Genomic DNA, 21796 nt, shown 5'->3' with positions numbered 1-21796 from the left:
CTGTGGCACTGCACCCATCTGAGGCTCAGGATCATGGCAGAGCCAGGGATAGTGAAGGCAGAATGGTGGAGTGGGGGGGGAGTGGGTGGCTGGTGGTGGTGGCTTTCAGCGGCCATTTCCCTGTATGATACCTGGTTCTGGCAAGCTTGGCAGATTTTGCAGGCCGTCTTTCCAAGGCCATACGAAGCTCAACCAACTTCTATTTAATCTCTGAGCCACCACTCAACAGGAAACAACAGGCCAGTTAACTTAATATCTATTGTGGGAAATTTTTGGAATCCATTATTAAGGAGGTTGCAATGAGGCACTTTGAATATCTCAGTGAAATCAAGGTTTGAATATAATTTTGTGACGAGGAAAACTATGTTTGACTTATTTATTGGAGATTTTTGAGGATAAGGGGAAATTGGATATGCTGTACTTACATTTCCAAAAGGCATTTGACAAGGTGCTACCTCAAATTTTACTATGCAATTGAAGAGCTCATGGTCTGGGGTAACATATTAATGTGAGAAGTGGAATGCCACAAGGATCAGTACTGGAGCCTCAACTATTTACAATTTATATCAATGACTTGGATAAAGGGAATGAATGTATGGTTGCTAAATTTGCTGATGAGACAAAGATAGGTCAGGAAGTAAGTTATGTAAAGGGATGGCCCACATTTTTTCAAAGGGAAAATGTCCCTGCAATGGGCCACAGATAGATTAAGTGAGTGGGCAAAAATTTGGCAGATGGGTTATAATGTGGGGAAGAGTGAACTTGTGCACTTTAGCAGGAAGGATAGAAAAATAGGATATTATTTAAATGCAGAGATATTGCAGAACTCTGAGATTCAGAGAGACTTGGGTGTCCTGGTATATGGATCAGGAAAAGTTAATCTGCAGGTGCAACAAGTGACTAGGAAGGCAAATGAAATGTTATCATTTCTTCCAAGGGGAATGTTTGGAGGGATGTTTTGCTCCAGTTGTACAGGACATTGGTGAGACCATGTCTAGAGCACTATATACAGTTTTGATTTCCTTGTTTAAGAAAGGATATAAATGCATTAGAAGCAGTTCAGAGAAGGTTCACTCAACTGATACCAGGGATGGGGTTTATCTTATGAGAAAAGGTTGGACAGGTTGGGCCTGTGCCCATTGAAGTTTAGAGGTTTGAAAGGTGAACTTATCAACACATATAAAATTCTGAGGGAACTTGACAGGGTAGATGCTGAAAGGATACTTTCTCTTGTGGAAAAGACTAGAACTAGGACACAGTTTAATAATAAGGGCTCTCCCAATTAAGACAGTTGAGAATTTTTTTTCTCAATCATGAATCTTTGGAACTTTGTAGCAGCGGGGCAGGCCAGTGACCATTTTAAGGCAAAGTTACATTGATCCTCGACTAACAAATGAGTCAGAGGTTATTGGGGGTAGGCAGAATGTGGAGTTGGGGTCACAGTCAGATCTGCCATGATTTTATTCAAGGGTAGAGCAGGCTTGAGGGGCTGAATAGGACTACTGCTGCTTCTAATTTGTATGTTTGTAGATGGGCTCAGAGGTAATGAGTTTCTGTTGCTCATTAATGAGCCTCATTGATTTCCCGTTGTCTATGGGTGGGAAACCCGTGTTAGTCTCTCCCACACTCCAACTTAATCGAGAGATTTTCCAGCTGCCAGTAGACTGATGTGGCACCTCTCCCATGATTAGTGGGTCCACCGTGAGGGGATGAATAAAATCCAGTACCCTGTGCCTTTAACTCACTGCACCCACTCTGGTTTTCTACCTAACACAATACCAGCAGCTCCTCTGACCTGGATTTGTAAAATAACTGCCTTGCTTCCCCTTTTGGCACCAGATGCATTCAAGGCTGAACATTTTGGATTAGACACCATTAAAATGGTTAATGAAGGTTGTGAAACAGCAGAGGTGGCAGCCCAAGCAGGGTGTTATAGAATCATAGAATAGTGACACATGGATTGGCCTTCTTCAGTGCATTTGGTGTGTTCAAATTTTCTACATGTAGCCTTTATAATCTAGGATTATCCTGGAGGACAGACTCAAATTTAAATTCCTCTTGTCCACTACAACTACCACTGAACACTTCTTTGATCTGCCTCCTGCCACTCTGTCCATTCACATCCCTGATACTGTGTGAGATTTCCTGAATTGCATTGTCTCCAAACTGAGACTGTTCATTCAACTGCCTTAGTTTCCTTGGGCGTCATTCTCCGACCCCCCGCCGGGTCGGAGAATGGCCGTTGGCCGCCATGAATCCCGCCCCCGCCGAAGTCTCCGCTCCCGGAGATTGGGCGGGGGCGGGAATCAGGCCGCGCTGGTTGCCGGGACCCCCCGCTCATTTCTCCGGCCCGGATGGGCCGAAGTCCCGCCCAGAAATTGCCTGTCCCGCCTGCGTAAATCAGAGCTGGTATTTACCGGCGGGACCAGGCGGCGTGGGCGGGCTCTGGGGTCCTGGGGGGGGCGTGGGGCGATCTGACCCCGGGGGGTGCCCCCACGGTGGCCTGGCCTGCGATCGGGGCCCACCGATCCGCGGGCAGGCCTGTGCCGTGGGGGCACTCTTTCCCTTCCGCCTCCGCCACGGCCTCCACCATGGCGGAGGCGGAAGAGACTCTCCCCACTGCGCATGCGCGGGAAACTGACAGCGGCCGCTGACGCTCCCGCGCATGCGCCAGGAAACTGACAGCGGCCGCTGACGCTCCCGCGCATGCGCCGCATTTCCGCGCCAGCTGGCGGGGAAACAAACGCCATTTCCGCCAGCTGGCGGGGCGGAAATCCCTCCGGCGTCGGCCTAGCCCCTCAATGTTGGGGCTAGGCTGCCAAAGATGCGGAGCATTCCGCACCTTTGGGCCGGCGCGATGCCCGTCTGATTGGCGCCGGCTTTGGCGCCAGTCGGCGGACATCCCACCGTTGGGGGAGAATTTCGCTCCTTATGTCACACACTGGGTAGGATTCTCCAGTCCCCCAGTCGTGTGTTTCTCGGCAGTGTGCCATTTGCTGGCGGCGGGAGTCTCTCTTCCTGCTGCTTATCAATTGGATTTCCCATTGAAGCCACACCGCCGGGAAACCCGCAGGCAGGGGTACGCTGCCAGTGGGACCAACAGCTGGTGAATTCCGGCCACTTCCTCCAACCAATCCTTAAACTTTAGCTGCAACCCTAAAATACCCCCTGATTTATCTGTATCATCTCTAAAACCTCCCTCCTTGAGAGGGAAAGGTTGGACAAACAAATATAGAGCTCCCTGGAGGGCACTGTTAGTGAGTAAATTTAATGCAGAAAAAGTGTATGTATGACTGATGTCAGATGGATAATACAATTGAGAGCCAAGCTGACTATAATAAGTTCAAAGGGGAATTGAGCAAAGAAAGAGTATGAGAGGAGACAGGCAGCCAACGTAAAAGAGAAGCTAAAATGTTCTGCATAAAAATAGTAAAAGGTTGGTAAAAGGAGGAGTGGTGCCAATTTGGGACCAAAAGGGAGACTTATGCATGGAGGCAGTGAGCATGGCTGAGATATTAATGGAGTACATTGCATCTGACTTTATCAAGGAAGAATATGTTACCTAAGTCATAGTGAAAGAGAAGGTAGTTGAGACACAGGAAGGGCTGATAAGGACAAAGTATTAGATAGGCAGAATATACTTAAAATTGATAATCACGAGGACCAGATGAGATGTATCCACAAGGCTACTGAGGGAAGTAAAGATGAAAATTGCAGAAGCACTGGCCATAATCTTCAACCTCCTAAACGCAGAGATAGTGCCAGAGTGCTGGAGAATTGCAAAAGCAGCACATTTGTTCAAAAAAGGACCTCAGCAAACACACGCCTGTCAGTTTAAACTTGGTGGTGAGAAAGATTTTAGAATTTATATTTAGCAACATAATTAATGGCCATTTGGACAAATATGGATTAACTAAGGAAAGCCAGCACAGATTTGTTAAGGGCAAATCGTGTGTAACTAACTGGTTTGAGTATTTTGATGAGGTAACAAAGAGGGTATTGGACTTCCAAAAGGCATTTGATAACATACCACAAAACAGGATTGTCAGTAAAGTTAAAGCCCTTGGAATAAAAGGGACAGAGGCAGCACAAATAAAAGTTGGCTGAGTGACAGATAGTGGTGGAAAACTGGGTTTTTTTTGGACTCGAGGAAGATATATATTGGGATTCCTCAGGGTTCAATGTTAGGATCACTGTTTTTCTTGATCTATATTAATGATCTGTGATGTACAGGGCACAATTTGAAAATTTGCGGGTGACACAAAACTTGGAAGTATTGTGAACTGTGAGGAGAATAGTGAAAGTGTTCAAGGGGACATGGATATGTTGGTGAAATGGTTCGTCATGTGACACTAAATTTAATATAGAGAGGTGAGAAATAATTCATTTTAGTAGTAAGAGTGAGAAGAGACGATATAAAATAAAGTATTCACGTCTAAAGGAGGTCCACAAATCTAGGAGATGGGCAGATGAACTGCAGTGATTCAAGAAGGTGTCTCATTACCACCTTCTCAAGGGGAATTGGTGATGGGCAATAACTGCTGGTCTTGCCAGCGATGCTCATACTCCATGAAAAAACTCAAAAGGCATACATGAATCATTGAAGGTGGCAGATCAGGTTGAGAAAGCGATTTTAAACATATAGGATCTTGGGGCTTTATAAATATGGGCAGAGAGCACAAAAGCAAAGAAATGGTGAAATATTGGGCGGGATTCTCCAAAGCTGCGCCGGCTGGGAGAATTGGCGGTCGCGGCATTTTTTCGCGCGACGCCGGTCCGACACCGGCGCGTGATTCTCCGAGGTGCGGAGAATTCGCGCCGGCACGTTTGGCACGCCGCCGGTCGCTATCCGCGGCCGGGCCGCCGATTCTCCAGCCCGGATGGGCAGAGCGGCCGCGCGTAAATGGCCTAGTCCCGCCGGCGCCTTCCACACCTGGTCGCTGCCGGTGGGTACTCGTCGCAAAGGCTTGGGGGACAGCCTGTTGGGGGGGGGGGGGGGAGAGAGGGGCTCCGTTCCTGGGGGGGGGGCTCCGATGGGGTCTGGCCCACGATCGGGGCTCACCGATCGGCAGGCCGGCCTCTCCCCCCCTCGGGCCTACTTCCTTGCGCGACCGGCCCCAGAACCCTGGCGCCATGTTGGTGAGGGGCCGGAGCTACCGTGCATGCATTGGTTGGCACCGGCGCCACTGTGCATTTCATCGTTGGCGCAACCGCGCCCACGGCGCCCAATTCGCGCCGGGATCTGTGGCTGGAGTGTCGCGAACCACTCCAGCGCCGTGCTGGCCCCCTGTAGGGACCAGAATTCGATGTGGGAGCGGCCTGTTTACGCCGTCGTAAAACGCGATGGTGTTTGCGACGGCGTGGACACTCTGCCTCCATTTCGGAGAATCCCACCCATTGTGTCTGCCACAAAGGAAGGAGTCCACACCGAGTTGCAAGGTTGCTAAATAAACTAGGTTTATTTTGTAGTACGCAGAGTTCCAGCAAGTGCTTTCCAACTGATTGAATGCCGGCTGGTTCTGAGCCGGTCGGTGTTATACCGGAAGTTCTAGGAAGCTCCCCGCTTTTTAGCCGCGGGGTGCATGTTCCCCTCAGGGCTTCTGGGAAGACTAGATCCCTAATGCTGTAGGTTTTGGTAGGGCCTAGGATATGACAGAATTTTTATTAAACACTATTTCGCTCTCAAATGGAGCCTCACGTCCAATTCAGGGCACCACAGATGTGAAGGCATTAGAGAGGGTGCAGAAAAGATTCAGAAGAATGATTCCAGGGATGAGGAACTTCAATCACTTGGATGGATTGGAAAGCTGCACTGTTTGCCTTAGAGAAGAGTAGATTAGAGTGAGATTTGTTAGAGATTTACAAAATCAAGCAAGGTTGGACAGAATAGTTAGAGAGCAACTGCTTCAGTTGGTAGAAGAGTCAAGAATTAGAGGACATTGATTTAAAGTGATTGACAAAATAAATAACAGTGACATAAGGAATAACTTTTGTTCAACATTGCACATAGTTAGGACCTGGAATTCTTTGCCTGAGAATGTAGTAGAGGTAGATTCAATGGTGGCCTTCAAAAGAGAATTGTATAAATATCTGGAGTGAAAGATTTGCTGGTCCACGGGGAAATGGCAAGGGAGCGGGACCAGTTCAGTTCTTACAGTGAGTCTGCACAGATACGATAGGCCGAGTAGCCTCCTTCTCTGCTGCAGCCATTCTATGAAATGAAATGAAAATCGCTTATTGTCACAAGTAGGCTTCAATGAAGTTACTGTGAAAAGCCCCTAGTCGCCACATTCCGGCGCCTGTTCGGGGAGGCTGTTGCGGGAATTGAACCGTGCTGCTGGCCTGCCTTGGTCTGCTTTTAAAGCCAGCGATTTAGCCCTGTGCTAAACGGCCCCTGTCCCATTAACCTATTATCATAGAACAATGGAAATGTTATGATGCAGAAAAAGACCATTCTTTATCATAGAGAAACACAGGATGGTCGTGGACTACAGCCAGACCATCAATCGGTACACGCAGCTCAACGTGTACCCCCTCCCACGCATATCTGATATTGTCAATCAGATTGCGCAGTACCGGGTCTTCTCAACAATTGACCTGAAATCCGCCTACCACCAGCTCCCCATCCGGAAGTCGGACCGGCCATACACTGCCTTCGAGGCGGACAGTCGCCTCTACCACTTCCTTAGGGTCCCTTTCGGCGTCACAAATGGGTTCTCGGTCTTCCAAAGAGAATTGGACCGAATGGTCGACCAGTACGGTTTGCGGGCCACCTTTCCATACTTAGATAATGTCACTATCTGCGGCCATGACCAGCAGGACCACGATGCCAACCTTGATAAATTCCTCCGCACTGCCACTCTTCTCAACCTGACCTATAACAAAGAGAAGTATGTGTTCAGCACGACCCGGTTAGCCATTCTCAGCTATATAGCCCAAAACGGACTTCTCGGGCCCGACCCCGACTGCATGCGCCCCCTCATGGAACTTCCCCTCCCCCACTGCCCCAAAGCCCTCAAATGCTGCCTGGGGTTCTTTTCCTACTATACCCAGTGGGTCCCAAACTATGCGGACAAGGCCCACCCTCTCATCCAGTCCACCCAATTCCCCCTCGCTGCCGGGGCACAACACGCTTTCGCCCGCATCAGAGCAGACATCGCCAAGGCCGGGATGCATGCAGTGGGCGAGTCACTGCCTTTTCAAGTAGAAAGCGACGCTTCAGACGTCGTCCTTGCCGCCACTCTAAACCAGGCAGGCAGACCCGTGGCATTCTTTTCCCGCACCTTTCACGCCTCTGAAATTCGACACTCATCCGTCGAAAAGGAGGCCCAAGCTATCGTTGAAGCTGTGCGGCATTGGAGGCATTACCCGGCCGGTAAGAGATTCACTCTCCTTACGGACCAACGATCGGTAGCCTTCATGTTCAATAACACACAGCAGGGCAAGATCAAAATGATAAAATCTTGCGGTGGAGAATCGAGCTCTCCACCTATAATTACGAGATTTTGTATCGCCCCGGTAAACTCAACGAACCCCCAGACGCCCTCTCCCGAGGTACATGTGCCAGCGCACAAGTGGACCAACTCCGGGCCCTACACGACAGCCTTTGTCACCCGGTGGTCACTCGATTGTACCATCTGGTCAAAGCTCTCATTCTGCCCTACTCCGTCGAGGAAGTAAGGACAGTCATCAGGGACTGCCAGGTCTGTGCGGAGTGCAAGCCGCACTTCTACCGCAGACCATGCGCACCTGGTGAAGACTTCCCGCTCCTTTGAATGCCTCAGCGTGGATTTCAAAGGGGCCCTCCCCTCCACCGACCATAACACGTACATTCTCAGTGTGGTTGACGAGTACTCCAGATTCCCCTTCGCCATCCCATGCCCCGATATGACGTCTGCCACCGTCATCAAGGCCCTCAGCACCATCTTCGCTCTGTTCAGTTTCCCCGCCAACATCCACAGTGACAGGGGATCCTCATTCATGAGCGATGAGCTGCGTCAGTTCCTGCTCAGCAGGGGTATAGCCTCCAGCAGGACGACCAGCTACATCCCCCGGGGAAACGGGCAAGTAGAACGGGAGAATGGGACGGTTTGGAGGGCCGTCCAGCTGGCCCTACAGTCCAAGAACCTCCCAGCCTCTCGCTGGCAGGAGGTCCTCCCTGACGCTCTACACTCCATCCGGTCACTATTGTGCACCGCCACTAATAACACACCCCATGAACGTGTTTTTACCTTCCCCAGGAAGTCCACATCCGAGGTATCGCTCCCGACTTGGCTCGCAGCTCCAGGACGGGTCCTTCTCCGTAGGCACGTCCGACTCCACAAGGCGGACCCCTTGGTGGACAGGGTTCACCTGCTCCATGCCAACCCTCAATATGCCTATGTTGAGTTCCCCGACGGTCGCCAAGATACTGTCTCACTCAGGGACCTGGCACCGTCAGGTTGCACCCCAACACCCCCCCCCACCCCACCCATGCGCCCCCCCCCCCCACCCACCGCGCCGCCAATATTGACCCCACCAGACCACCCCCTCCTCCCCTTTTCCGCACAAGAGGACGAAGAGGACTTTGGCACACTCCCCGAGTTCCCCGATGACTGGTCAGCATCAGCACTGCCACCACCGCATCGGTGCCCCCTCCACTACCGCCACCACCGACTTCACCGCCACGGTTACGCTGCTCCCAACGAAGCACCAAAGCATCGGACCGGCTGAACCTTTGACGGACTCCGGACCGTGAACATGGACTTTTCTTTTTCCTACCACTGTACATAATTGCACTAAATGTATATAGTTTCACGTCACCCCCGCCGGACTCATTTTTAACAGGAGGTGAATGTGGTGAACCACTGTATTAGGGGATGTAAGGTAGGACCTGCACTACAGGTTCGCCGGTAGCTCCTGCCGGCTGGCTCCGCCCACGGAGAACTGTATAAATATGCATGACCTCCAGTGCCCTGCCATTTCGCCAGCTGCAGCAGGAGGCCACGCATCTGACTGTAATAAAGCCACAGCTGTACCCAACTTTAGTCTTTGTGCAATTAATCATGCATCAGGGAGGAAACCGGAGCACCCGGAGGAAACCGGAGCACACACGGGGAGAACGTGCAGACTCCGCACAGACAGTGACCCAAGCGGCAATCGAACTTGGGACCCTGGAGCTGCGAAGCAATTGTGCCAACCACCATGCTACCATTCAGCCCATTGTGTCCACCAGCTACAAGGCCAAATTCAGTAGGCCCATCAGAACTCCAGGAACTATCACCTGGTGGTCGGGTATAACAATAGACAGGAGGAAGGTGGGCTTAAAGCTTGAGTCTCACTTCCCTCCCCACCAGCCCCTCCAAGCTCCTGCTGGCTTTGCACACAACATACAGGAAAAAGAGTGGCAACGTGCAGGAAAAAGAATCTGCACTGTGAGTGCTACTTGGCTAGACAAGAGTCTTTAGAATTGAGTGAAAAACACGGTGTGATGAATGATATCTGTATACACATGTACCTTTAATGCGTATTCCCCTTTAAGACCAGGTTTGGAACCCTGGGGGACTCCGGCTCCGCCCCCAGGGAGCTGTATGTAAGGTTACGTTCAGTAGGCAGCGTGCAGTGAGCACACTTCTTGGCAGCTGTCTGGTTCTCTGGTAATTAAAGCCTTTGAATTATCGATCTCCTCTTCTGAGTCGTAATTGAGGGTATCTCACAGGGAGTTAGTTGAAACTGGGAGAAAGTGAAACCAAAACGTCGGGAGCAGAGCTGGGTGGGAGATTTTCAAATAGCAGCCTAGGAAAGTAAATTGTTTCACTGATTGATAACTGACTGGAGGAAAAACACTGAAAAGTGGCACCACAGGAAGACTGATTTAATTGGCTAATAAGGAATCTGTGCAAATTTGAAAATTCATTTTAAATTACTGGTTATAAATCGGGTTCAGATTGAGGTAATAGGGAGGGATATTAAAAAAAAGTTTAAAGAAGTTAAAAAACCAAATTCAATTCTAATTAAATAAAATAGAGATAGAGGGTCAAGTGATGTGTTGTTCCTGCATGATGTGGAAGCTGGTGGACCCCATTGTGGTTCCTAGTGACCACATCTGTGGTAAGTGTTGGTTGCTCGAGGAACTCTGGCTCAGAGTTGATGAGCTGGATTCTGAGCTTCAGATGCTGTGACACATCAGGGAGGGGGCAAGGTACCTGTGGTCCAGAGGCAGTCACACCCCTTAGGCTAACTACCTTGAATTCGGCCAGTGGTCAGAGACAGGAGAGTGTGGCTGTGAGTGAGGCAGGTAGAGGGATCCTAAGTTCAGGCATGGAGGAGCCTCAGCTCTTAACCTTGTCCAACAGGTAAAAGGCACTTGCTCCCTGTGTGGATGAGGAAAAGGACTGCAGGGATGATGAGCTAGCTGACCATTGCACCATGGTACAGGAGGCCATTCAAGAGAGGGGAGTAAAAGGAAAAGTGGTAGTTGTAGGGATTCTATAGTTAGGGGGATTGATAGCATCTTTTGTAAGCAGGACCGAGAGTCCCGCATGGCATGTTGCCTGCCTGGTGCCAGGGTGAGGGACATCTCTAACAGACTAGAAAAGATATTGGAGTGGGAGGATCCAGTTGTTGTGGTCCATGATGGGACAAACAACATAGGCAAGACTATGCCTATGCTTGGGGATTATCAGGAACTAGGGACAAAATTAAAGAACAGGTCCTCGAGGGTTATAATCTCTGGATTACTACCCGAACTATGTGCAAATTGGCATAGGAATGAGAAAATTGGGGAAGTAAACACGTGGCTAAAGGAGTGGTGCGGAAAAGTGGGGTTCCATTTCATTGGGCACTGGCACCAGTATTGGGACAGTAGGGATCTGTACCATTGGGACGGTCTCCACCTGAACCAATCTGGGACCAGTGTTCTAACGGAAAGGATAATAGGGTGGTAACAAGGACTTTAAACTAGCAAATGGAGGAGGGAGGTAAGGGTAAAACTAGAAGAAGTATAATGTTAATGGGAACCAAAGCAGCAGGTCAGCATGTGAGGAGAAGGTGAGGTTAGTAGAATGAACAGGCAGGGCCACTCTAACGACTATGGAGGGGTAAGAAAACATAAAAAATTAGAATGTAAGGTGACTGGGGGAATGAAAGTTGAGGATGAGGCTGAGTGCTATCAGAGATTAATGAAGGAGATCAGAATGTGTGAAAAGAGTAGTGCACAGTAAAATCCTGCAAGGGAAAGACAAATCAATAGGACATATTTAAAAACCTTGTACCTAAATGCATGCAGTATTCGCAGTAAGGTCACTGAGCTGACGGCACAAATAGAGACAAATGGGTATGATTTGGTGGGGATCACTGAAACATGGTTGTAGGAGGACCGAGACTGGGAGTTAAATGTCCAAAGGTACTATGTATTCCGAAAGGATAGACAGGATGGAACAGGAGGTGGGGTTCCTTTATTGGTTGAAGATGATATCAAGGTTGTATTAAGAAATTATATTGGCACTAAGAGCCAAGATGTTGAATCGATATGGGTGGAAATAAAAAACAAGGGAAAAAAATACTTGGTAGGAGTAATTTGCAGGCCCCTGAGCAATACTACCAAATTGAAGCATATAAACCAAGAAATAATGAGGACTTGTGAGAAGGACATAGCGGTAATCATGGGTGATTTTAACATGCATATTAACTGGAGTAATCAAATTGGCAATGGTAGCCTCGAAGGAGATTTCATAGAGTCCATGAGGGATTGTTTCTTAGATCAATATGTTATGGAACCAACCAAGGAGCAGGCTATTTTAGATTTAGTATTATGTAATGAAGAAGGGTTGATTAATAGTCTTGATGTTAAGGATCCTCTTGGAAGGACTGAACACGGCATGCTACAATTTCAAATTCAGAGTGAGCGAGAGAGGACAGAGTACCGTACTAGAGTTTTAGCGCTGGGCAGAGATCATTATACAGACCTGAGGAAAGAGTTGGCCCAAGTAAACTGGGCACAAATAATTGAGGGTAGGACAGTTGAAGAATAATGGTGGATGTTCAGGGAGATATTAAACACCTCTCAATTAAAGTATATTCCTGAGAGGAAGAGGAATTGTAAAAGGGAGAAAAAAGTTCCATGGCTAAACAAGGAGGTCAAGGAGGACATGAAGGCAAAAACTAGGGCACACTATACTGCAAAAACTAGTGGTAAGCTGGAGGATTGGGAGAACCTTAGGCCAGCAAAATGCTACTAAAAATAGAATCAAAAAGCTAAGATTAACTACGAAAGGAAACTAGCAGAACACATAAACACTGATACCAAAAGCTTCCATAGGTATATTGTCATGTGAGAGTACCTTTAAGAAATGGGTGGTTATAAATGGGCGTGAATATCGATATCTGTTGTCAGAGTACCTTTACGAAATGGGTGCTCATTACTGCAGTGATGTAAGAGAGTGGGTGGAGCTGGGCTGTCTGTCAGCCTTTTACTTTCGTTTTCGGCTGTTTGCTGCAGGGTATGTTTTAGTTTCGATTTCAGTGTTGGAGCTGAAGCCACACAGAGCACGTGTAATGTTGATCTCTCTGCCATGAAAAGACTATCTCTTGATCATTTGGTGAATTCAGAATTATAAATGTTTTCTGTAGTGACTTTAACCTGATGTGCTCCTGTTAAAGGTTATATTTTTTGTAAGTCTTCTGGATGTTAAAAGGACACCGTAAGCATTACTTAGTGTTGTACTCTTTGGGGGTTGTATTTGAATTAATGGTTGCTAAGATGTTCACAGTTTGTTTTAAAAAGGTTAACTTGAGTTCATAGAATAAACATTGTTTTGCTTTAAAAAATACTTTTCCATTTCTGCTGTACCACACCTGTAGAGTGGGCCGTGTGCTCCCCATACCACAATCTATTAAAAGTTGTGGGTCAGGTGAACTCCATGATACACTTTGGAGTTCTCTAAACCCTGGCCCATAACAATATGAAGAGGAAGAGAATAGCTAAAGTAAATGTTGGCCCTTTAGACGACAATACTGGTGAGGCAATAATGAGGAACACATGATGGCGGAGGCACTGAACCAATATTTTGCCTCAGTCTTCACGATAGAGGATAATAAATATTTTCCAAGAACTGCAGAGGAACTTAGTACATTAACCATCACTAGGGAGAAGATATTGCATAAACTAATGGACCTAAAGGCAGTCTCCATGACCTGGTGGCCTGTACCCTAGAGTATTAAAGGAGGTGGCGGCAGAGATAGTGGATGCATTGGTTATGATATTTCAAAATTTCCTGGATTCTGGAAAGGTCACAGTGGATTGGAAACACGCTAATGTAACTCCCATATTCAAAAAGGGAGAGAGGCAAAAAGTAGGAAACTATAGACCTGTTAGCTTGACCTCTGTGGTGGGGAAGTTGCTGGAATCAATCATTAAGGAGGAGATGACTGAACATTTGGAAAGACGAAACTCAATCCACCATTGTCAGCATGGTGTTATGAAGGATAAGTCATGTTTGACAAACCTGCTTGAGTTCTTTGAGGATGTAACCACCAAGGTGGATAACTGGGAACCTGTGGACGTGATATATTTAGACTCCCAGAAGGTGTCTTGGAGTATAGTGTTCAATTCTGGTCGCCACACTACCAGAAGGATGTGGAGGCTTTAGAGAGGGTGCAGAAGAGATTTACCAGAATGTTGCCTGGTATGGAGGGCATAAGCTATGAGGAGCGATTGAATAAACTCGGTTTGTTCTCACTGGAACGAAGGAGGTTGAGGGGCGACCTGATAGAGGTATACAAAATTATGAGGGGCATAGACAGAGTGGATAGTCAGAGGCTTTTCCCCAGGGTAGAGGGGTCAATTACTAGGGGGCATAGGTTTAAGGTGAGAGGGGCAAAGTTTAGAGTAGATGTACGAGGCAAGTTTTTTACGCAGAGGGTAGTGGGTGCCTGGAACTCACTACCGGAGGAGGTAGTGGAGGCAGGGACGATAGGGACATTTAAGGGGCATCTTGACAAATATATGAATAGGATGGGAATAGAAGGATACGGACCCAGGAAGTGTAGAAGATTGTAGTTTAGTCGGGCAGTATGGTCGGCACGGGCTTGGAGGGCCGAAGGGCCTGTTCCTGTGCTGTACATTTCTTTGTTCTTTGTTGTTCTTTGTGTTTGCCAAGGTGCCGCATAAAAGATTGATCCAGAAGGTAAGATCGCAGGGGGTTAGGGATAGAATACTGGATTGGATTGAGGATTGGCTGACTGACAGAAAGCAGAGGGTCAGGTTAAATGAGTCCTTCTCTGGCTGGCAAACTGTAACTAGTGGGATACCACAGGGTTCAGTCCTCGGACCTCAACTGTTTACAATCTATATAAATGATCTGCAAGCAAAAACAGAGTGTAACATAGCAAAATTTGTGGATGATACTAAAATAGGTGGCATAGCAGGCAGTGAAGAGGAGATACAGATTTTACAGACAGATATAGATAGGCGAGGAGATTGGGCCAAAACTTGGCAGATGAAGTTTAATGTTGGTAAGTGTGAGGTGGGCCAAAAAATTAGTCAGGCAAATTATTATCTAAATGGAAAGCAGATTCAAAATGCATCTGGGCAGAGGAATTTGGGTGTCTTTATTATGATTTGCAGAAAGTCTGTGTGCTGGTACAAAATGTAATAAGAAAGGCAAATGGAATGTTAGTGTTCATTGCAAAAGGACTGGAGTATAAAAGTAGAGAAGTATTGTTGCATTTGTACAGGGTGTTGGTGAGACCACATCTGGAGTATTGTGTCCAGTTTTGGTCTCCTTATTTGAGGAAGGATGTGGTGGCATTGGAAGCAGTTCAGAGGAGGTTCACCAGATTGATTCTGAGGATAATTGGGTTGCTGTACGAGGAGAGATTAAACAGTATGGATTTACACTCACTGGAGTTTAGAAGGATGAGAGGGGATCTGATCGAGGTGTATAAAAAAACTAAAAGGGATTGATAAGTAAATGTAAACCAAGTGTTCCCCCTTGTGGAGCAAACTAGAACAAGAGGTCACAGATACAGGTTGAGAGGTGATAGATTTAAAACTGAGATGAGAAGGCACTACTTCTCGCAGATGGTGGTGATTTTGTGGAATTTGCTGCCCCATAGTGTGGTGGAGTCTGAATCATTAATGGGCAGCATGGTAGCATTGTGGATAGCACAAATGCTTCACAGCTCAAGGGTCCCAGGTTCGATTCCGGCTTGGGTCACTGTCTGTGCGGAGTCTGCACATCCTCCCCGTATGTGCGTGGGTTTCCTCCGGGTGCTCCGGTTTCCTCCCACAGTCCAAAGATGTGCGGGTTAGGTGGATTGGCCATGTTAAATTGCCCATAGTGTCAAAAATTGCCCTTGGTGTTGGGTGGGGTTACTGGGTTATGGGGATAGGGTGGAGGTGTGGACTTTGGGTAGGGTGCTCTTTCCAAGAGCCGGTGCAGACTCGATGGGCCGAATGGCCTCCTTCTGCACTGTAAATTCTATGATTAAATGGTTTCAAGAAGGAGATAGATATATTTCTGATTTTAAAAGATAGGTTAAAGGGATATGGGGAACAGGTAGGGAGGTGGCTTTGCGACCAGGAAGAGATCAGCCATGATCTGATTAAATGGCAGAGCAGGTTCGAAAGGCTGAAGGGCCTACTTCTGCTCCTAATTCCTATGCCAGTTCCAAAATGAGGGAGCTCAGTTCAGTTTAGGACAATGCAGTGACTGTTGGCCTAACCACCCAATTTTTGTACTTGCTCAGTACCAATCTAAGTGCAATCATCACAAGTACCAATGAGTTTGTATAATTACACCATGCTTGTCCTTATTTAACTGCATTAAATTATATGTTGTTCACCTTTAAAAGTACAATTTTCCAAAAGTAGTTTGCACTGCAGAGTAATATTTTGTAATTTCCCCTTTTAAGGCTGCTGTATTCTTTGAAAGCATTGTAACAAAGAATAAAGATTATAAAACGTAAGTATTTTTTAGCTTCTGTTCAGCCATTTAAAATGCCGTTTCAAATCTATATCTCTCAGAGTCTGTCTTAATCATTATTTGTAGAATTGCTTTTGTTCATGTAAAGGAATATAGTCCATGCAGAATATTGGCCTATACCTTCCTGGCTCCCCAGTGTCGGATTTGGGGGTTGTCCCAAAGATGTGCTGGAGAATTCCTCTTGGGAGTTCCCAGGTAAGGGTTTATGCGACAATAGTCCAGAAGCGCTAACTTCCCCATGACAAAGCAACTTAAATCGCTAACTTCGGATGGTTCTACCAGTGTTGCACTAAATGTTGTTCTGAAAGAGTTAGAAGAAATAAAGCATACCTTTAGCATAACTATTTTGAAGACCCAGACTGAACCCCGTAAGGGACACCCATACACTCCCAAACCCCCAGAGGAATCCCTCCCTCCATCCCAACACAACCATCATCCTCGAATGCCCAACCCTCCCCAGATACCTGATCCACCAACTCCCCAAATGTCCAAACCCCCCACATCCCTTTCACTTCCTCAGACATTTACCAACTCAAGACACAGACTGAACCCCGCAAAGGACACCCATACACTCCCAAGCCCGCAGAGGAATCTCTCCCTCCATCCCAACCCGACAGTCATCCTCGAATGCCCAACCCTCCCAGATACTGACCCACCAACTCCCCGAATGTCCAAACCCCCCACATCCCTTTCAACTTCCTTAGACATTTACTGCTTCTCTTGCCTGTTATTTTCATTTGGACCTTTAAACTTGCCTGCTTTACTGCAACTAGTGCTATAAAAAAAGGGATTGTGTCCTCTTTCACTCTGCTTCTTTTGGGCTTGACACTGGAGCCAGGGACCCGCTACACTGCCTGAATCTCACTGGCTCGAGTCAGGAAAGTTGGGAGAGACAGTCAGTTAAGAATTTTAGTGCAGCTAAGTGGGTTTGGAGTAGCAATCCAACGCTGACTGCCAGTCCGGTAAAGTTATGTATATCTTTTAAAAAGTCATAGCTAGATGGTTTACTGTTATCAAAAGAGGTAACCTGGTCCTGTTAGAAGGTAGGTGTTTAGAAAATGAATTAATAGTGCTATTATTTGTTTCAGATTCTCACCAACTGTCCTACAAGGCTTCAGTTGTGGAGCAGTGAAGGACCTGACTTCTGCTGAGTTTCTTCAGCTTGTTAGGTCAATGAAGGGTAAAGGGGCCGTGCTTGATGCAAGTCAGGTGAGATCATTCACAAAAATCACATTGGAGGAATGTTTTCTTCGTTTGTAGTTTAATATTGCAAAAATATTTATTTTTTAAAAGCTGTATTTTGTTCGCTGGTCATTCAGATTAGACGAGGTGGTCAAATTAGTTCCAGAATTCTATTTTTACCCAATGGGCTGAATTTACTGGGTGAGGGTAGGTTGGGGGGAGTGGGGGGAGTGGGGGGGGGGGGGTTGGGGGGAGTGGGGGGGGGGTTGGGGGGAGTGGGGAGTGGGGGGTGACATCCTGCTCCCATTCTCTCTCCCAAACACGGAAGAAGGAAGAAATATTGGTCCTGAACTAACGTTAACAAGAATGCGCGGCATTAAGGAGGTGAGGTTGCCATTTCCACTCCTCAGTAAGAGGAAGTTACACCCGCTGGCCATCAGCTCTAGCAGTCCCAGCAGAACTAGAACTTGGTAATGGGTGCTGTTGTGGCTATAAGAAGACCCTGGGATTACGAGGACATGGTCACCAGAGTTAAGTACGTTTGGGATTTTGGATGGGGAGAGATCAGGCAGCCGAGGTAGTGAGGTGAAGAAGGGGGTAGGGGTGAGTTTTGGTGGCCTGGCAGGAAATGACAAAGGGTGGGATGGGGGTGTAAAATCTTGGAGAAGGACAGTGCACCCAGTGCACACATGGCACTGCTCCCCCTCACCTTCCTCCTTTCCTGCCTTTTAACCAGTTGGATTGAAAAAACAATTTTCCCAATCCCAACTGCTTTCCCTTGTCAACCATATTATAGCATAGTATTTGGCTAGTTTGTTTTTTAACTAGCTCAATTGCCCATTAGTTATTTTATTTAAAATGGTGGGTCGTTGCTTATTTTGGCAGCCAATCGTCTATTGTTTTATGAGGTACAGATTAAGGATGGGAAGAAAGACGGTGGGCTATCTAGCCCTTGTATTTTAATGCCCTCCCCGCCCCCTGCCGAAAACAGGCCCGGTGGGAGGACCATAAAATCCGGCCCAATGTTTCTCTTTGGAACAATGTTGTAATATTTGTTGTGCAATGAGACTAAAATTCTTGGGGATTCTGCTCATCTCTCACCAAACTACAGCTGGAAATCAACACAACCCTCAGGAAAATGGAAGAGCCCTGTTTATGCCAGGTCTTGGCTATTTCTATGGATATTCTGATAAACAGAATTTTATCCACTCCTTGCATCAAATTATACCAAGGAGCACTCCTGCTCTAAGGCCTGAAAGCAAAACTGGCGTTTCTGGTAATTAGCATGCCAATTAACTGGAGACAAAACAGCCTTTGCAAGGATGTGATGGAGGCTGAAAGTGTGATGATAAGGGAGGATCCTGAATAAGCCTTCCCCATAACACTGGAGTTTCTGCCATAAATAGGAGGGCAGGTGCTACAGTTGCATCCAAGGTGGCACTTACACCCACTTAACCTGTGCAAATGAAGAGGTCTCCCATTGACTCTGATAGGGTCAACATCAATGAGTAATTTTAAGATCACAACCTGAGAAATTTCAGCAATTGTTTTCATTTTTATGGAACTGCATCTTCTCTATAATGACTACCGTTGATGGGAAATACCTTCTCAGTCTTGGCTATAGTTGATGCTAAATACCTCTTTGAACTATTTGACCTATTTTCTATCACTGTCAGGTAGTGTTGGGATGTGGTTGTTCATGATAAAGAAGATTGGCGAGATACAGGACCTTAAGAAATAAACAATAAAATAGCATTTCATTTGATTTCATAATATCGCCGTACTGTGAGGCGTATGGTCTGTAATTGAAATGCAAAGTGAACTTGTGGTAAATAATTGACTACTTTATTTTAAGACAAGAATGTGAGGAACTATTATTTTCTGCCATAAAACAATTCCAAAGCATTCAATTGTCACAAACAATTGAGATCTAAATGGTTCATTTAAAAAATCCCCCCCCCCCCCCCGCAGATGGCGGGACACCACTGCAGGCCCCCTAATAGCACCTCCTACTTTCCTGGTCATCCAACCATTCTAAATTGGATGGGAGGTGACTTCTTACTTGACTGTCTCTGGGAGAATTGTGACTGCCTTCCTGTCACGCCCCAGGTTCCCAAACCAGAACTGAATCCAAAAGTCAGGATCGCAAACCGACTGAAATTATTCAGCCCAAAGTTGTTCCCCTGTTGTCCACAAGAAAAGAAGAGGACATACTTGCATTTATATATAACCATAATACAATCTCTGGAACATCCCAAAGTTTCCGGAACATCCCAAAGTTTCCAAGTAATAGGTTGCTTTCAAAGTTTCAGTTTTCAGCCACCAACCTTGGTTACATGGTAACAATGTATGTACAGCAAAGTGACCAGGTGATTCGTTTTTGGCAATGTTGATGGTGCCATGATTATTTTGCAGGGCTTGTTGGCTTTGTACTGGTTATTTTTTAATCATAAATTTATCATCTCTATTTTCAGCTCAATTGTATGTCATACAAACTAACCTCTACTGGAACACCATCAACCATAGATACGTTCCCTGAGGATCTTCTGTTGTTTTTCAAGTAAGTTTTTCCATATGGGTTTCTAATTTCCTTGAAAGCACTCTTGTCCTGGTGGTACAGTGGTTAGCACTGCTGGCTCACGGCACCAAGGAGGTGGGTTCAATCCCGACCCTAAGTTTGCACATTCTGCCCATGTCTGCATGGGTCTCACCCCCACAACCCAAAGATACACAGGGTAGGTGGATTGACCACGCTAAATTGTCCCTTAATTGGGGAAAAAGAATTGGGTACTTTAAATTTATTTTAAAAAAGGAAATATTTTTGTCCGCCACTGTACCTTTGCTGAAGTGTGGCAGAAATCTTGTTTGCACTACAATTCAGGCAGTTATGTAGGAGCACCCCTGAGAAATTGCCGATCAAGTTTTTCTTAATTGTCTCATTTATGTGAGACTTCCGGTGATGGCCTTGGAGTGAGTGGTTGCACACAGGGCAGCTCCTGCTCGAAGGTGTCAGGTTGAGCTCTTTTTACTCGAAAGCAGGATAGTTTTGACAGGAAAGTGTAGCTGAGACTTCCAAGGGCAGCCATGGAGTGAGTGGTCGTACACAGGACAGCTCCAGTGCAAAGGCATTGATTTGAGCTCCGATTACCCGAAAACGGGGTCGTTTTGGCAGGAATGTGTAGCTGAAGGTGTGGAGAAGAAGTTCCCCCCCCGGGAGTGGCATGTCTGCTGCTAGCAGACCCGGCAGAAGAAGGTTAAAGACCTGGCCAAGGAACTGGATGAGACCTGTGACGGAGCAACAATTGGAAAGATGGCAGAGGGGGAAGGGTTGTCGCATGCTAGAAAACCCCAGATGGAGTAGTTAATGGTGTTCATCAGAGAGGAGTTCCGCCAGCAATGAAAGGAGATGCAGGAAGACCGATCATAGCCCATTGAGGAACGGTAGCACCCTTGCAAGGCTCAATGGAGAGAGTCAAGAAGTTTGGAGGCACAGGAGTCGCAGATCCAGGAGATGGCGAGGGTGATGTCCGACCATAATGATTGGGTGGTGGCATTAGAGGCGGAGGTGGTGCACCTAGGGCACCTTTGCCAGTCTCTAAGGGCAAAGGCAGAGGAGCAGGAGAACAGATCCTGAAAGCAGAATTTGCGTATCGTTGGCCTGCCTGAAGATGTGGAAGGCACTAGTGCTATAAGATACATCTCAAGGATGCTGGCAGAGCTGGTGGCGGAGGGGGTGCTCGACAAGGCCCAAGAGGTGGATAGAGAGCACAGGTCAGAAGCCAAGAGCGGGGGAGCAGCCGCGGGCAGTGATTGTGAAGCTCCACATGTTTGTGGAGAAGGAGAAGATCCTGCCAGGGTGGGCCAGGGAGAATCGGTACTGCAAGTGGGAGGGGAACAGTTTCCGAATCTATCAGGACATTGGAGCATCGCTGGCGTCAAGGCGTGCCGGATTCAACAGAGCCAAAGCGGCTCTTTATCAAAGGCAGATCAAGTTTGGGGTGCTGTACCCGTATAACTGTGGGTGACTTTTGAAGGCCGGGAGTACCAGTTTGAAACCCCAGAGGAGGCCAATGACTTTATTAGAGACCATAAACTGGGGGAGAACTGAACATTGATGGGAGACGGAGGAGGAGGAACAAAGGAATTTGGAAGTTCCGGTAGTGTGGGGGCTGTTGGGCGGGGCCATTGGGTGGGGAAGGGTTTCTTTTCGGGTGGGTCGATTTTATTATTGTGATTATTCGTTAAGGGACAATACATTTGTCAGCGGGTAACTGCCCACCCCCCTCTGACACACACACACACCCCCGCCCGCCACCTGTGATGGTGTTTATTTTTTGGAGGGGTGGTTGGGGGGGGGATGCGGCGTGGCAGTGTTGGAGCAGGACTGTGGTCATGGATGGAAAAGGGGGCCATCTTGTATGGGCCCTGTTTAGAGTGAAATTAAAGGAGTCAGAATCAGTAAGGGAGGATGGCAGACAGTAGAGGGGAGTGGAGGCGCAAGCCTCTGATAAGGTTTGTATCATGGAATGTATGGGAGCTGAACGGGCCGGTGAAGAGGCCTCGGGTCTTTGCACTCTTGAGGAGCTTGAAGACTGGGTGGTTGACCTGCAGGAGATGCACCTCCGGGTGAAGGATCAGGTTAGATTAAG

At 47.3% G+C, this 21796-nt stretch overlaps 1 protein-coding gene across 1 annotated transcript in view; it reads left to right on the top strand.

Moving 5' to 3' along the window:
* LOC140393469 (uncharacterized) overlaps positions 1–21796 on the top strand; it is a 470641-nt gene that overhangs the window by 333161 nt on the left and 115684 nt on the right. Inside the window, exons 160-162 of the mRNA XM_072479798.1 lie at positions 15895–15944; positions 17054–17174; positions 19622–19707. Of these exons, the coding sequence (XP_072335899.1) occupies positions 15895–15944; positions 17054–17174; positions 19622–19707 (257 nt within the window). The remainder of the gene's footprint in view (positions 1–15894; positions 15945–17053; positions 17175–19621; positions 19708–21796) is intronic.

This window comes from Scyliorhinus torazame, chromosome 17, assembly GCF_047496885.1.
Source record: "Scyliorhinus torazame isolate Kashiwa2021f chromosome 17, sScyTor2.1, whole genome shotgun sequence".
In the NCBI taxonomy this organism is placed as follows: domain Eukaryota; kingdom Metazoa; phylum Chordata; class Chondrichthyes; order Carcharhiniformes; family Scyliorhinidae; genus Scyliorhinus; species Scyliorhinus torazame.
This window is presented reverse-complemented; position numbering and strand designations above follow the sequence as displayed.